At 24.4% G+C, this 14,148-nt stretch overlaps 7 protein-coding genes across 7 annotated transcripts in view; 4 read left to right on the top strand and 3 right to left on the bottom strand.

Moving 5' to 3' along the window:
• Positions 1–884, top strand: part of DICPUDRAFT_154514 (uncharacterized protein) — a gene marked incomplete at both ends in the record, with an annotated part of 1,942 nt that extends 1,058 nt beyond the window's left edge. Inside the window, one exon of the mRNA XM_003289986.1 lies at positions 201–884. Within this exon, the coding sequence (XP_003290034.1) occupies positions 201–884 (684 nt within the window). The remainder of the gene's footprint in view (positions 1–200) is intronic.
• Positions 885–1,871: 987 nt separating this feature from the next.
• Positions 1,872–2,682, top strand: DICPUDRAFT_154513 (uncharacterized protein; the record flags this gene model as incomplete). The annotated part of the gene is made up of 2 exons (XM_003289985.1): positions 1,872–2,528; positions 2,602–2,682. The coding sequence occupies 2 exons, from the start codon at positions 1,872–1,874 to the stop codon at positions 2,680–2,682; spliced, it is 738 nt and encodes a 245-aa protein (XP_003290033.1).
• A 518-nt stretch (positions 2,683–3,200) lies between these two features.
• On the top strand, positions 3,201–3,515 carry DICPUDRAFT_80784 (uncharacterized protein; the record flags this gene model as incomplete). Its single annotated transcript, XM_003289984.1, has 1 exon — positions 3,201–3,515. One exon carries the CDS (start codon positions 3,201–3,203, stop codon positions 3,513–3,515), a length of 315 nt encoding a protein of 104 aa, XP_003290032.1.
• An 80-nt stretch (positions 3,516–3,595) lies between these two features.
• On the bottom strand, positions 3,596–5,080 carry DICPUDRAFT_80783 (uncharacterized protein; the record flags this gene model as incomplete). Its single annotated transcript, XM_003289972.1, has 1 exon — positions 3,596–5,080. One exon carries the CDS (start codon positions 5,078–5,080, stop codon positions 3,596–3,598), a length of 1,485 nt encoding a protein of 494 aa, XP_003290020.1.
• A 354-nt stretch (positions 5,081–5,434) lies between these two features.
• On the top strand, positions 5,435–8,512 carry DICPUDRAFT_154511 (U5 small nuclear ribonucleoprotein subunit; the record flags this gene model as incomplete). The annotated part of the gene is made up of 2 exons (XM_003289983.1): positions 5,435–5,989; positions 6,074–8,512. The coding sequence occupies 2 exons, from the start codon at positions 5,435–5,437 to the stop codon at positions 8,510–8,512; spliced, it is 2,994 nt and encodes a 997-aa protein (XP_003290031.1).
• A 213-nt stretch (positions 8,513–8,725) lies between these two features.
• DICPUDRAFT_80781 (uridine kinase) lies at positions 8,726–10,186 on the bottom strand (the record flags this gene model as incomplete). The annotated part of the gene is made up of 3 exons (XM_003289971.1): positions 8,726–9,794; positions 9,861–10,015; positions 10,106–10,186. The coding sequence occupies 3 exons, from the start codon at positions 10,184–10,186 to the stop codon at positions 8,726–8,728; spliced, it is 1,305 nt and encodes a 434-aa protein (XP_003290019.1).
• Positions 10,187–12,609: 2,423 nt separating this feature from the next.
• Positions 12,610–13,904, bottom strand: DICPUDRAFT_80780 (uncharacterized protein; the record flags this gene model as incomplete). The annotated part of the gene is made up of 4 exons (XM_003289970.1): positions 12,610–12,814; positions 13,044–13,252; positions 13,435–13,562; positions 13,748–13,904. 4 exons carry the CDS (start codon positions 13,902–13,904, stop codon positions 12,610–12,612), a joined length of 699 nt encoding a protein of 232 aa, XP_003290018.1.
• Between the last annotated feature and the right edge of the window lie 244 nt (positions 13,905–14,148).

Raw genomic sequence — 14,148 nt, 5'->3', positions numbered from 1 at the left:
AAAAAAATTTTTTTTAATAATGTAAAAAAAAAATTAAAAAAAATTCCAATTTATTCAAAATCATCAAAAATATGGGAAAAAAAAAAAAAAAAAAAAAAAAAAATTTTTACAGTTTTTTTTATTTATTTTTCTTTTATTTTAATTTATCAAAAATATATATAATAATGATTAACTTGGATGAACTTTTATCTAAAAAAAAGAGCATGAACAAAGTTCAAAAAACTACAATAACTGATGTCAGTGGGAAAAGATATCAAGTTGATTTGAACAATGTTGAATCAAAACCAATAGAAATCAAATCAACAAATGGTTTTGTTGTAGATACTACACCTGATCAAATCTCACTAAAAATAATAATACCAGATGAAGTTTTAAAAAGAAATGTGGATATCTCAATAAAAAGCTATAATCTTTATATTGGTTCTCAGGATTGTGCTGTTAATAAGGATGATTTAATTTCAAAAAATATAAAATCAATTTTGAATGTAGGTTTTGGTATAGAAAATTTATTTACTAAAGAAAATAGCAACAAAAACAAAAACAACAACAACAACAATAATAATAATAATGAACAAGGTTTGGTTATTGATTATTTTAATTGTGAAATTTTAGATGATGTATCATTTAATATTATTGATCATTTCGAAAAATGTTTTAAATTTATCGATAATCAAATGAAAAATGAAGTTGGTTTATTGTGTCATTGTAATGCAGGTATTAGTAGATCATGTACAATAATAATTGCCTATTTAATGTATAAATTTAATATAGCTTTATCAGAATCATTAGAAATAGTTAAATCATCAAGACCTCAATGTAAACCAAACCAGGGTTTCATGAAACAATTAGAAAATTATGAAGTTTTATTAAAAGAAAGAAAATAAACAAAATAATGTATTTTTATTATAATAGAGTTTAAATTTTTATTTTTTTCTCATCTTAGATTTTCAATTATAAATAGTTAATATTATTGGGAAATTAATGTATTTTTATTATAATAATGAGTTTAAATCTATATATAAATTATTTTATTTTTTTCTCATATTAATTAGTTTGTTTTTGTGTGTTTTTTTAATACACTTAATAATTTAACCCCACTTTTTTTTTTGTTTTTATAATTCACAACAAAGATATTTAATTTAATATTTTTTTTTGTTTAAAAAGATTCTTTTTTTTTTTAAAATTGGATAAAAACTCGAATTTTTGACATCACTATTTTTCTTATTTTTTTGGGGTTTCTGGATAATATATTTTTTTCCAAAATTTTATTTTATTTTTTTTATTTTTTTTTATTTTTTGTTTTTTTTTTTTTATTTTTTATTTTTTTTCGTTCCACACCAGCCTTTCTACTTTTTTTTACCACATTAATTAAACAAATAATATTATAATATATAATTCATTTAAAAGATAGATTATATTTATATAAACATATATTCACCCACTTTGTGTTAAATTTCATTAAAATTAAACACTCTACTTTCGATAAATTTATTATTTTATTTTTTTTTCATTTTTTTTTAATAAATTTAATATTTTAATTTTTCCAAAATTAGTAATTTTACACCAATAAAACAACACAACAAAAAACAATAAAAAAAAAATTTATTATAAAAATCTTATTTTACATATATATTCAATAATAAATAATATTTTTTTAATTTTATTATAATTATAATTTAAATATTTATTTTTTTTTAAATTTTTTTTTTTTTAATTTTTATAATAATTAAAAATTGTTAAATATTTTTTAATTTTTTAATTATTTTTTTAAAAAGTGTAGTATTTATTAATAATAGTTTTTGTTTTTGTTTTGTTTTTTATTTTATATAAAATTAATTATCATAAAATAAAGAAAAGAGGAGAAAGAAAAAATGGAAAGTGGTTTGGAGAATCTTTCATTAGAGGAACAAAAGGAATTAAAAGAAAAACAAGAGCAAGAGGATATTAATAATAGTTATAATAATAGTACCACCAATACAAAAAGTGAATTAAATAAACAAATGGAAATTTTAAAAAATAATAATATTGATGGGAATGATAGCAATGTAAATAGTGAATATACAACCGACAGTATTAATAATAAAGATAATAATAGCAACAGTAACATCAGCAGTAATGAAAATACAAGTAATGATACTTTATCAGAAATCGATTCATTACCATCATCACCAAGTATTAGGTCATCTGGTGTATTTAGTGCATCATCATCATCATCATTTTCGAATTTAGGTGCATTGGTATCTCCAGGAGGCCAAGCTAAACTACAACAGCAGCAAAAGAGAAAAGTTATAGAGGGTGAATTGGTTAAGCGTGGTCATATATTTCCAAGTTGGCGAACAAGATGGTTTAAAATAGAAAATGGATATTTATTATATTTTAAGAGTAAAGAAGAGCCTGAACCAATAGATAGAGTACCCCTAAGAGGTTCAAGAGTTTCAAAAAAGCCTTTTCATGATAGGCCAAATACTTTTGAATTATTTGCAACAACAATGAGAAAAGTGTTTTTATTACAAGCCAAGGATGTAGATGTAAGTTTTAAAACTATATATTTACATTATTTATGTGGAGTGACTAACAATTTTTTTTTTTCTATATTTATAGGACTTGGATTTTTGGATTGACGAAATTATTAAAGAGATTGAATATACTAGAAGTTTATATTCAAGAACAATTCAAACTTAATCACCATATATAAATATAAAACTTAATTATAATAATAATATAGTAATAATAGTTCGATATACATTATAATTTTAATGTATAATAAATTTGTACAGTTAAAAAAAAAAAAAAAAAAAAATCCGATATAACACAACAACAACAATGTTATGTATTATAATATAAATATATAATAGAAATAAGCAATAGTATATATTTTATGAATAATTTATTAATTCATTTTAAAATTTTAACGCATAAAAAAATATAATATTTAATAAAATAAAATCAAATTTTTAATATATAAAATATTTTTTTCTCTTTTTCTTTTGTTTATTCCTCCTATAATTTCAAATTAAAAAAAAAAAAAAATTATTTATAAAAAATTTTTAAGTTGTAATTGGATTATTTTATCTCTTAAAGTATTTGTTTTTTGTATTTTATTTTATTTTATTTTTTTTTAATTTTTTTTTCATTTCAGTAAAAAAATTCACACAATATAAATAACTTAAATTTTTATTTTATATTTATAAACAAAAGAAATGATAAAAATAGCAATATTGATTTTTACAGTGTTATCATTATTACAACTTGTTAACTCTTGGTCCATAGACTATTCCCGTTGTCAACGTAATTGTAACTCAGATTATGACAGTTGCTACAGTAATAAAAATGCTGACTATAAACAATGTGATCAAACTCACTCTTCGTGCATGACAGGCTGTGAAATTCTTGGGTGCAAGGATGACTGTTCAAATACAGGAAATAATTGCTCTATTAACCCAAGAGGATATGGGTGTGCCGGCTTTAATATCTTTTCTTGCAATAGCTTATGCGAATTAAAGAAATGGAAATAAAAGTTTTTTTAAAATGGAACACTTCATAAAATATACTTTATTTTATTTACAAATTTTTATTTTATTTATTTTATATTATGTTATAAATAATGATCCATATCAGAGTCTAAAACCAATACTGGCTTATATTCGTCATCTTCTTCGTCATAGTCTTCATTGTTGAAATCTAAATTGCCCTGATTGTTAATATATGCAGATTTTGCATTTTGCATTTGATTGTTATAGTCTTCGTCATCTTCGTCGTTGTCATCTTCATTTTTATTTTTTTCGTTTGATGATGTTGGTGCCTTCTTTATACCATAGCCCTTATTGTCATCTTCTATATTAATTTCAGTGAATAAATTTAAGTTCCATTTAAATTTATTTTCAATAAAGTTCTTTAAATCCATAATAGTTTTAAATAAGTTTAGTTGAACCTGATCCATAGTTTCTAAATTTGTAGTTTCTGGGTTATAACATGCTTCAATAAATTGCTTTAGTAATGGCTTGATGAAGACTCTATTTGAAATATCAGATTGGAACATATCCTCTGGTGCTTCTTCTAATTGATTTTTTAAAACTTTAAAAAACTCTGTGAATAATAGCGGTCTTTTGATTACCATCTCGTCGCATTGTAAAAATAGTGTGGTTAAATCTTTCCATTGTTGGAAACCCAGCCATGCCATGCCAAATACAAATAGCACAAAACTAAATTCTATTTCACCTAAAATTTCCATTTCATCATTTTTATAATATTTGTTTAACATATATTCTAGTGCTTGGGATTTATCTAAATTCCATTTTGTTAGATTTGAAATTGAAACTGTATTGTTTAAAGATTCTTTATCGAGTAGTTTTGGATTCTTTGGTATTTTTGAAAAGTATGGTATACCCCAATTTGAAATACTATTGTTACCATTATTATTATTATTATTATTGTTACTATTGATATTTTTTTTATTTATATTTCTTTTTTCATTGAATTCTTTTAGTTTTACATCTAAATCATCCAATAATTGTTTCTCTTTTCTTGAAGAGTCATTTGATTTTTGTTGATCATATGAGCAAGAGTCACCATTGATTATACCTGATATTGGAAGTATTTTTTTTAAAAGCTTCTCTGTGATGTGTGATGTTAATCGTTTCCATTGAATTTCGCTGCCATCGAATGGATATGGTGCTAAATTTTTATCAAATTCGAAATTTCTAACACCCAATGTAAAGGAATCTTTTTCTTGTTCACTAATTTCATTATTTGGATAAAAATCTTCATTCTCAGCATTCCATCTCTTTATAAAAACTTGACCGCTTGGTTTTAATCGTTCTTCCATATCTACTTGGTTATCATTATGTTGAATCTCTTTTACCCAAATAAAACTGCTTGATACCATTATACTATCGCCATATTCGTTTGAGGCAGTGCAATGAAACATGTGTACACCCGGTGGTATCATTTTAACACCTTTAAACATTGGTCCTGATGTCCAAATCTTATTATCTATGCCAATAGTTGAACCCTCGGGAACATCCAAACATAATAATGTGCCATATTTCGCATTTAACTCTTGTGCTTTTACTTGATCCATAATATATAACAATTACACAATTCCAATATCTCAATATAAATATCAATATAAATGCTAATAACAATATTTTAAAGTTATAATAGTAATTAATTAATTAGGCAATGAAAAATTAAATTATGAAAAAAAAAAAAAAAAAAAAAAAAAAAATATTTTTTTAAATTTTTTTTCATTTTTTTCAATTTTATTTTTTTCAAATATATTTTTTTTTTTTATTTATCATCATTTGTGAATTTTTATCAATACTATTTTTATAAATAGTTTTGTAATTATTATTCTGATTCATAACAATTCATTTGTTTTTTTTTTTTTCTTTTAAATATTTTTTATATATATAAATAAAAAAAATAAAATAAAATGGCAGATAATTTAGAGCTTTGGGATGAATTCGGTAATTACATTGGTCCAGATTTAGATGAAAATGAAGATCAATTATATGAAATCGAACAGCAAGCACAACAAGAACAAGAAGAGGATCATAAAGAAACAAATGGATATAATCAAGATGAACCACATATTGAGGAAACAAATGATGATGATGAAGAAAGAATGAATCTTGACAACAACATTAGACAAGTTACAACCTCATCTGCCATAGTATTACACGAAGATAAACAATACTATCCAGATGCAAATGATGTATATAAAGGTGTCGAAGTTATGGTTCAAGATGAAGATACACAACCATTATCAAAACCAATCATTAATCCACAAAAAAATAAAACTGTTTCAATTCAAGAAAAAGATTATCCAGAAACAACCTTCTCTAAACAGTTTCTTACTGATCTTTCAAACTATCCACAATTTATAAGAAATGTTGCTCTAGTTGGCCAATTACATCATGGTAAAACTAGTTTTATGGATATGTTATATCAACAAACTCATGAAAGAAAATGGTTAAATACTAAACCAGTAAGTAATAACAATTTTTCATACATATTATTTTTTATTTATGTAAATAAATATTAACTATTGTATTTTTTTCAATTTAAATAGATTAGATATACTGATACTAGAATTGATGAACAGGAAAGATTAATTTCAATTAAATCTACACCAATGTCATTAATTTTACCAAACTCAAAAGATAAATCCTATTTAATAAATATTCTAGATACACCAGGTCATCCAAACTTTTTAGATGAAGTTACAGCAAGTTTAGCAATTTCAGATATAGGAGTTGTAGTTATTGATGCATTGGAAGGTGTAATGTTACAAACCGAAAGATTAATAAAGCATGCAGTTTCAGAAGGTTTAGCAATTTGTGTAATTATAAATAAAGTCGATAGATTAATGTTAGAATTAAAATTACCTCCAATCGATGCATATTTCAAGTTAAAGCATACAATTGATGAAGTTAATTCAATTTTAGATATTTGTTCACATAGTAGTCAACGTTTACGTGTTTCACCAGAGATGGGTAATGTTATTTTTGCAAGTTCAGAAATGGGTTGGTGCTTCAGTCTCCAATCGTTTGCTAAATTATACTCTGAGATTTATGGTGCCACTGGTTTAAATACATTAGATTTTTCCAAGAGATTATGGGGTGATATTTATTTCAATCCTAAAGAACGTACATTTAGAAAGAAACCTTCAATGCCAGATCAAGTTAGAACGTTCGTTCATTTCATTCTCAATCCACTTTATAAAATTATTTCAACTGTTATTAGTGATGACCGTTCAAATATAGAAGATACTTTAGCTGAACTTGGTATCAAACTTACAAAAGAAACCTACAACCTAGATATTAGACCACTATTACGTGTAGTTATGGGTACTTTCTTTGGTGGTAAATCAAATGCATTTGTAGATATGTTGGCTGCATTACCATCACCATTGGAAAATGCAGAAAATAAAACCACTAGAATTTATACTGGTCCACTTAATGGTGAATATGGTCGTGCAATGAAAGAATGTGATCCCAATGGTCCACTTATGGTTTATGTAACAAAATTATTAAACAAACCCGATGGCAAAGGATTCGATTGTTTAGGTCGTATTATGTCTGGTACAATTCATCAAACCCAATCTGTTAGAATTCTTCGTGAAAAATATTCGCCCGATAATGATGAAGATATGGAATCTGAAAATGTTAATGGTGTATATTTTGGTGAAGCCCGTTATAAAATTCAAGTTGAAAAAGCACAAGCTGGTATGTGGGTACTTTTAGATGGTATCGATTCATCAATCATCAAAACAGCCACCATCACCGATGCAAAAGATATCAATAGCGACGAAGAAGAAAACGCTGCCCATATTTTCACTCCACTTCGTCACATTACAAAGTCAGTTTGTAAAGTTGCAATCGAGCCAATCAACCCATCAGAATTACCAAAAATGTTAGATGGTCTTAGAAAGATCGATAAATCCTATCCACTATCCATCACTAAAGCAGAAGAATCAGGTGAACATATTATATTAGGTACAGGTGAATTATATTTAGATTGCATATTATACGATCTTCGTGAAGTTTATACAGAAATCGAAATCAAGGTCGACGACCCAGTAATTGTTTTAAATGAAACTGTTGTCGAAACTTCATCAATCAAATGTTATGCAGATACCCAAAATCAAAAGAATCGTCTTACAATGATTGCTGAACCATTAGAGAAAGGCTTGGGTGATGATATCGAAAGTGGACTCGTAAAATTAGATTGGCCAAAGAAAAAACGTTCAGAATATTTCCAAACCAAATATGATTGGGATGTATTAGCAGCAAACTCCATTTGGGCATTTGGTCCAGATATGAATGGTCCAAACATTCTTTTAAACGATACAATTCCAACCGAAGTTAATCGTTCATTATTACTTAGTATTTCAGATTCAGTAGTACGTGGTTTCCAATGGGCAACTAAAGAGGGTCCATTGGTAGATGAACCAATTAGAAATGTAAAATTCAAACTTTTAGATGCTACCATTGCTTCAGAGCCAATTCAACGTTCAAGTGGTCACATTGTTCCAGCAGCACGTTCAGTTACTCACTCATCGTTCCTTGTTTCTACACCTCGTCTTATGGAGCCAGTATATTTAGTTGAAGTTATATCACCAATCGATTGTCTAAACGCTATCGAAAATGTTTTAACTCGTCGTCGTGGTCATATCATTCACGACTTCCCTAAACCAGGTACACCTTTACACATCACAAAAGCCCTATTACCAGTATTAGATAGCTATGGTTTCGAAACTGACCTTAGAGTTCATACCCAAGGCCAAGCTTTTTGTTTATCTACTTTTGACCACTGGCAAATCGTACCTGGTGATCCATTAGATAAATCAATTAAACTTAGACCATTAGAACCAAGTCCACAACCACATCTAGCTCGTGAACTTTTAATTAAAACCCGTAAGAGAAAAGGTTTAGCAGAAGACGTTAATTTTAGTAAACACTTTGATGAAACATTATTATTATCAATTTTAGAAAACGATAAACAATAAAAAAATAAAATAAAATAAAAACTATTTAAAAAAAAATAAAAAATAAAATAATATTTATAAAATGTTAAATATTAAATATTAAATATAAAAAAAAGTAATCTAGATATTATATTAAATTATTATATATAATTTTATTTATTTTCTTTTTTTGCTATTATTTTTAAAATGTTTAGTAATAATTATTTTTTTTTTTTTTTTTTTTTTTTTTTTTTTTTATAATTTGGAGTTAATAAAAGTGGATAAAGATAAATTATTATTATTTTCATCTTTAATTGCACCAATACCATTTGTTATGTTATTTAAAGATTTTTTGTATTTATCTTGATATAATTCGATATAAGATTTTTGAATATAATTATCTTCTAAACCTAACTTTTTACCAGCATCTTGGACACTATTAGCATCAAAACCTTTAATTTGAACATATGTTTGACCCAACTCTTCTAATTCATCATAAGAGATAATGATTTTACCATCCTTAAAAATTGTTGACTTTCTGTGAATAATAGCAACCATTTGATAACCTAATGACATTAAACCACCCAACATATTTACACCGACAACAAAATCTACACGAGGTGAGATAATGAATGGACCTTCTTTAATCTCTTCACTAAACATAATGCTATATTGACCATCATAATTTCTAACACGAATCCAATCACATGAAGAGGTTTGACTAAAGGTAGTGTTTGGTGGGATTAAATAGATATCATAGTAACGAGCTGTATGTTGTTGGATAGTTGATTTATTTAAAACAGAGTGAATTTGTTCTACAGTGACATTCTTGAGGGACTTTAAAATGTAAATTGGATTTAATAAGCCACCAAATGGATTAAACTTGTTGACGATTTGAATCTCTGCCAATTGAAGATCTGGTTCGATAAAAGCTTTGTACATTGGATAAACAGTATCTGTAATTTGTTGAAGTGATTCGTGTGGTTGTTGACCAGTTCTATGAACGTCTCTGAAAATTCTTTTAATTAAATCGAAATGAACACCACCTGAAATTGAAATACGCATATCTAATAAATGACGGATCTCTTCATGTAATGCATAGATACCCTCGATTAACAATACCTTGGATTCTGGAGGTTGGACTTTTTTATATGCATATCTGCCACTCTTTGTGAAATCATACAATGGTAAATCTGTAGACTTGTTACTAATTAAATCACTAATATTATTTCTTAATAATTCAAAATCGACTAATCTATAATCATCATAATTCTCTTCAATAATTTGTCTTGAACTATCTAAATAATTATCCAATGAAATTAAACTATACAATTTAAATATATTAGAATATTAATAGAAACCATATGAAATATACATATAATACACCTACCATGATTTTGGTAATACTGATACAATTTTTTGTGCTAAACTTGTTTTACCGGCACCTGAAGGTCCAGCAATACCAATGACTACAACCTTGCCTTGACTCTTCTTTCTTAACATTTGAATAGCTTTGACTGATAAAAAGAAACCTTTATCGAATGACTACATTGTAATATACATTAATATAATTTTTTTTTTTTATGTGGTGATTAAAAAAAAATAATAATAAAAAATAAAAAATTAAACACATACTAAAGTTTCTTTTAATGGTTTGATAGTAAATCTATCTTCTTTATCAACTCTTGGAACAACTTCGATTTCTAATGTATCCATTTTATTTTTGTTTTAAAAAAGATAGTTTATTGTAATACAATTGTTTACTAAACAAACAAAAAAAAAAAAAAAAGTAGCATTCGTTTTTTTTTATTTTTAATTTTTTTTAAATTTTTTTTTTTTTTTTAATTTTTTTAAAAAAAAATAAAAAAAAAATAAAAATTTTTTAATTGTTTTATTAATTAAGTTTTAGATAAATGGTAATTTTATAGATTATAAAAATATATTGGAAAATTAAAATAGTATTAATTTTTTTTTTTATTAAAAATATAGTCCATGTAGCAACTTACCAGTAGATGGAACAAGTTCATCACCAGTTTTAGCAGGTTTAATATCTTTAATTAATGATAAACTTTTAGCAAATGGTAAATCACCATTAAGATTTCTTTATCAAATGGCTCAAGAGTATCCACAAGCATTTAATGATATTACAGCTGGTAGTAATAGATGTAATAGAAGCTATTGTTGCAAAATGGGTTGGAGTGCAGCTGGTTGGGACCCAGTATCAGTATGACATAGATATAACTAATTACAATTCCATTCATTATGAAAAATATTAATCATTTTTTTAAAATTCATTTTAGGGTCTTGGCAGTATTGATTTCCAGAGCTTTGAAAGCTATGTTCTTAAAATGAAAGGAGTTACTAAATAATTTTTATTAAAATATTTTAAATAAAGTTAATTGTTTATTAAATAAATAATTTTTAATTTATTTTTTTATTTTATATTTAGAATCTTTTATTTTTTTAAAAGTGAAGATTAAATACTTCTAAATTAATGTTAAACTAAAATACAACAAAACCAATATAAAGCATTCTAATAAAAACAGCACCAAAAAAGTTATTTTCTTTGAGATTGTGGCAATTTTGGAAGTGAATTTTGTTTTGATTTATTTCTAATAAAAGTGAGTTAAAAATAACAATTAATTATTAAAATATATTATATTTTCATATATCAATAAATATTTTGGGTAAATTGGTAAGTGTAGTGATAATTTGTGTTTTTTTAGAAACTAATATTAGTGTTTATTTTAAAAAACTTGGTATGTGTTAATGAATGTGTTTTTTTTTTTTTTATAGAAATTATTATAAAAGATACTATACTTGTGTTTAACTTATTATAATTTAACTATTTTAGATATAAAATTCATATACATTTTGTATACCCAAAATAAAAAAAATGATATTAAAAAAAAAAATTAAATATTAAATAAAAAATATTTTAAATTAATTTTTTTTAATTTGAAATTATATTTTTATTTTTCATTTACATATTTTATATTGAATATTTTATTCGTTTTATTTTATCATATTTTTTAATCACATTTAATAATTTTTATATCACAATTCTATATAACCAATGAAGAACAACAAGAAGATGAAGAACAAGTACAAGAACAACATGAAGATTAAGAACAACAAGATGATCAAGAACATCGATAATTTGATTGTTTTCTTGTTGTTCTTGATCTTCTTATTGTTCTTGATCATCTTGTTGTTCTTGATCTTCTTGTTGTTCTTGATCTTCATGTTGTTCATCCATTATATGATTCTAAAAAATAACATGGAAAAAATAACAAAGACAAATAGTTTTACCACATCAAAATCAGTACAAAAAATCAACATCAACATCAAAGCAACAAAAATAACAATAATGCTATTTTAAATTAAAAATAATAAAAACTATTATAACCTTAATAAACCAAAACTTTTTTACAATTTAATTCTTAATTTATAATATTTTTATTAATTTTACTTTTTAAATTTATATATTTAAATTTCTATTCCCTTTAATTTATTATATATAATACATATATACATACATATCGAATGAAACAATACTAAAAAATATTAAAGACCAATTGTAGGAAACTTGGAAAAAAATATTTTGACGAAAAATGTAACAAACCAAATTAATTGACAAAAAATACAACCATTAACTATTTATTAAATGATAGAATTATATGTATAGATCAAAAAACCCTAAGTCATTTATCTCTCGAATTATACAAAGAACAACTCTTAGTAGAACCAAAGACCAATGTAGATACATTATCATAATCGGTCAAAGAAGATACAACTAACAGTGAAGCTCAAACATCCACAGATCAATCTACCAAAGCACCTCCATCATACCACTCGGGTTAAAAAAAATATATTTTATAATTTATTGTAATATTTTAATTTATAGTTTAATATATCAATAAATAAATAATAAATAATAATAATAATAATATAAAATAAAAATTAAAACTAAAATAAAATAAAACCAAATTTAGTTTTTGTGATGTTGCGCATTTATCGAATACATCATTAATCTTTTTAATAAATAAATCTTTTTTTATATTTTTTTTATATTTTTTTATATTTTTTTTATTTTTTTATTTAAAATTATTTTTATATACCATATTATTTAAAATTATTTATTTGTTTTTTTTGATTGATTTTTTTGATTTATCAGCAGAGGTACCTGATAACCAATCAGCGGTATCAGCTTCAGTTTCAACTTTAGCAACTGATGATGATTTTGAAACAGTACGACGAACTTTCTTTTGTTTTGGCATTTTGCTGTAAACAAAGTAACCAACACCACCCATAACAGCGAAACCAAGAATAAGTAAGAAGAATCTAGATAAAAAAAAAAAAAGATTAATATGATGGTTTAAAAAATTTATAAAAAATTTAAAAATGATCCGAATGAATGAACAAAACAATGAAACAAATTAACGATCAATTGCATCGATATCCAAGTTATTTTCTGAATAGTTGTTTAATATTGCTGTTTGTTATCATTCATTATAACCATCCTCTATCTTTATATTTAATCTCAAAAATTTAAAATGCTAGTGATACATACGAATCCATATCGAATGAGCTTTCTTTTTCAGTGATATTGATGGTTGAGTTGAAGAAAGTGAGAGTGTAGTTTTGAGCACCATCTTGGTATTCTAAGCTGATTAATAAACCGAATTGTCTTGGTTCTAAGTATTCAGATGGGACAAAACGATAAGCTAAAGTAGCATGATGACCTTTTTCAACAGCGATACCAAAATCACCACGGGTGTACTATATAAATAGTTTTTTGAGTATTATTTATTGTTATTGATTGAATTGTTTAAATTTTTGAATGAAAAATTGCGTGTAAAAATTATTTTGATTTATTGATTTATTTAATTTGAAATTAATATAATTTAAAATTAGTATATTGTAAAGTTTTTTTTATTTTTTTCTTTAATTATGATAATTACGTTTTGAATGTAAACTGATGAATCTTGTGGGTGGTTTAATGAGGCGTAAATGTGGGTAATGTTTAAAGCTTTATCGGCCTTATTGGTGAAACCAACAAGAACTTCAGCAACTGAACCAGCAGCAAAATCTAATTATTAATAAATAAATGAATTAATGTTAATATTATTTCTATTGTTTCTATTGTTTTATATTGTTTAAATGATCATCATATTTTTTTTTTTTTTTCTATTTTTATTTTTTTTTTTATGAACATCATTTAATACAATATATATTTAAATTCCTATTTTTATTTCTATTTCAATTTAATATTACTTTTATCTTGGTTGTCTGGGAAAATATATGAGAATGATACTTCTGGAGTAGTAGTTTGTTCAGCAACAACATTTTCGTCAGTGACGGTGATGTCATCAGCGTAAACAATACCTACAAAAACTAAAACTGCAAGTAATAATGCAATTAATTTGTTCATTTTCTTTCTTCTTCTAAATTACTACGACTTTTATGTGGGTAATTTTAAAAAATAATTTAAAATTTTGATATATATAAAATGAAAAAAAATAAAAAAAAAAAAAAAAAAAAAAAAAAAAAAATTTCAACCCTTTTTTTTTTTATTATTTTTTTTTAAATTATTCATCATCAAAAAAAAAATTAAAAAAAAAATTAAAAAAAAAATTCAAAGAGATGTGTGTTTTTTGTGATGAAGTTTTTAATAT

The sequence above is a fragment of the Dictyostelium purpureum genome (genome assembly GCF_000190715.1).
Source record: "Dictyostelium purpureum unplaced genomic scaffold DICPUscaffold_202, whole genome shotgun sequence".
NCBI classification, from domain to species: domain Eukaryota; phylum Evosea; class Eumycetozoa; order Dictyosteliales; family Dictyosteliaceae; genus Dictyostelium; species Dictyostelium purpureum.
The sequence above is the reverse complement of the archived record's forward strand: the minus strand, read 5'-3'. Positions and strand labels throughout refer to the sequence as shown.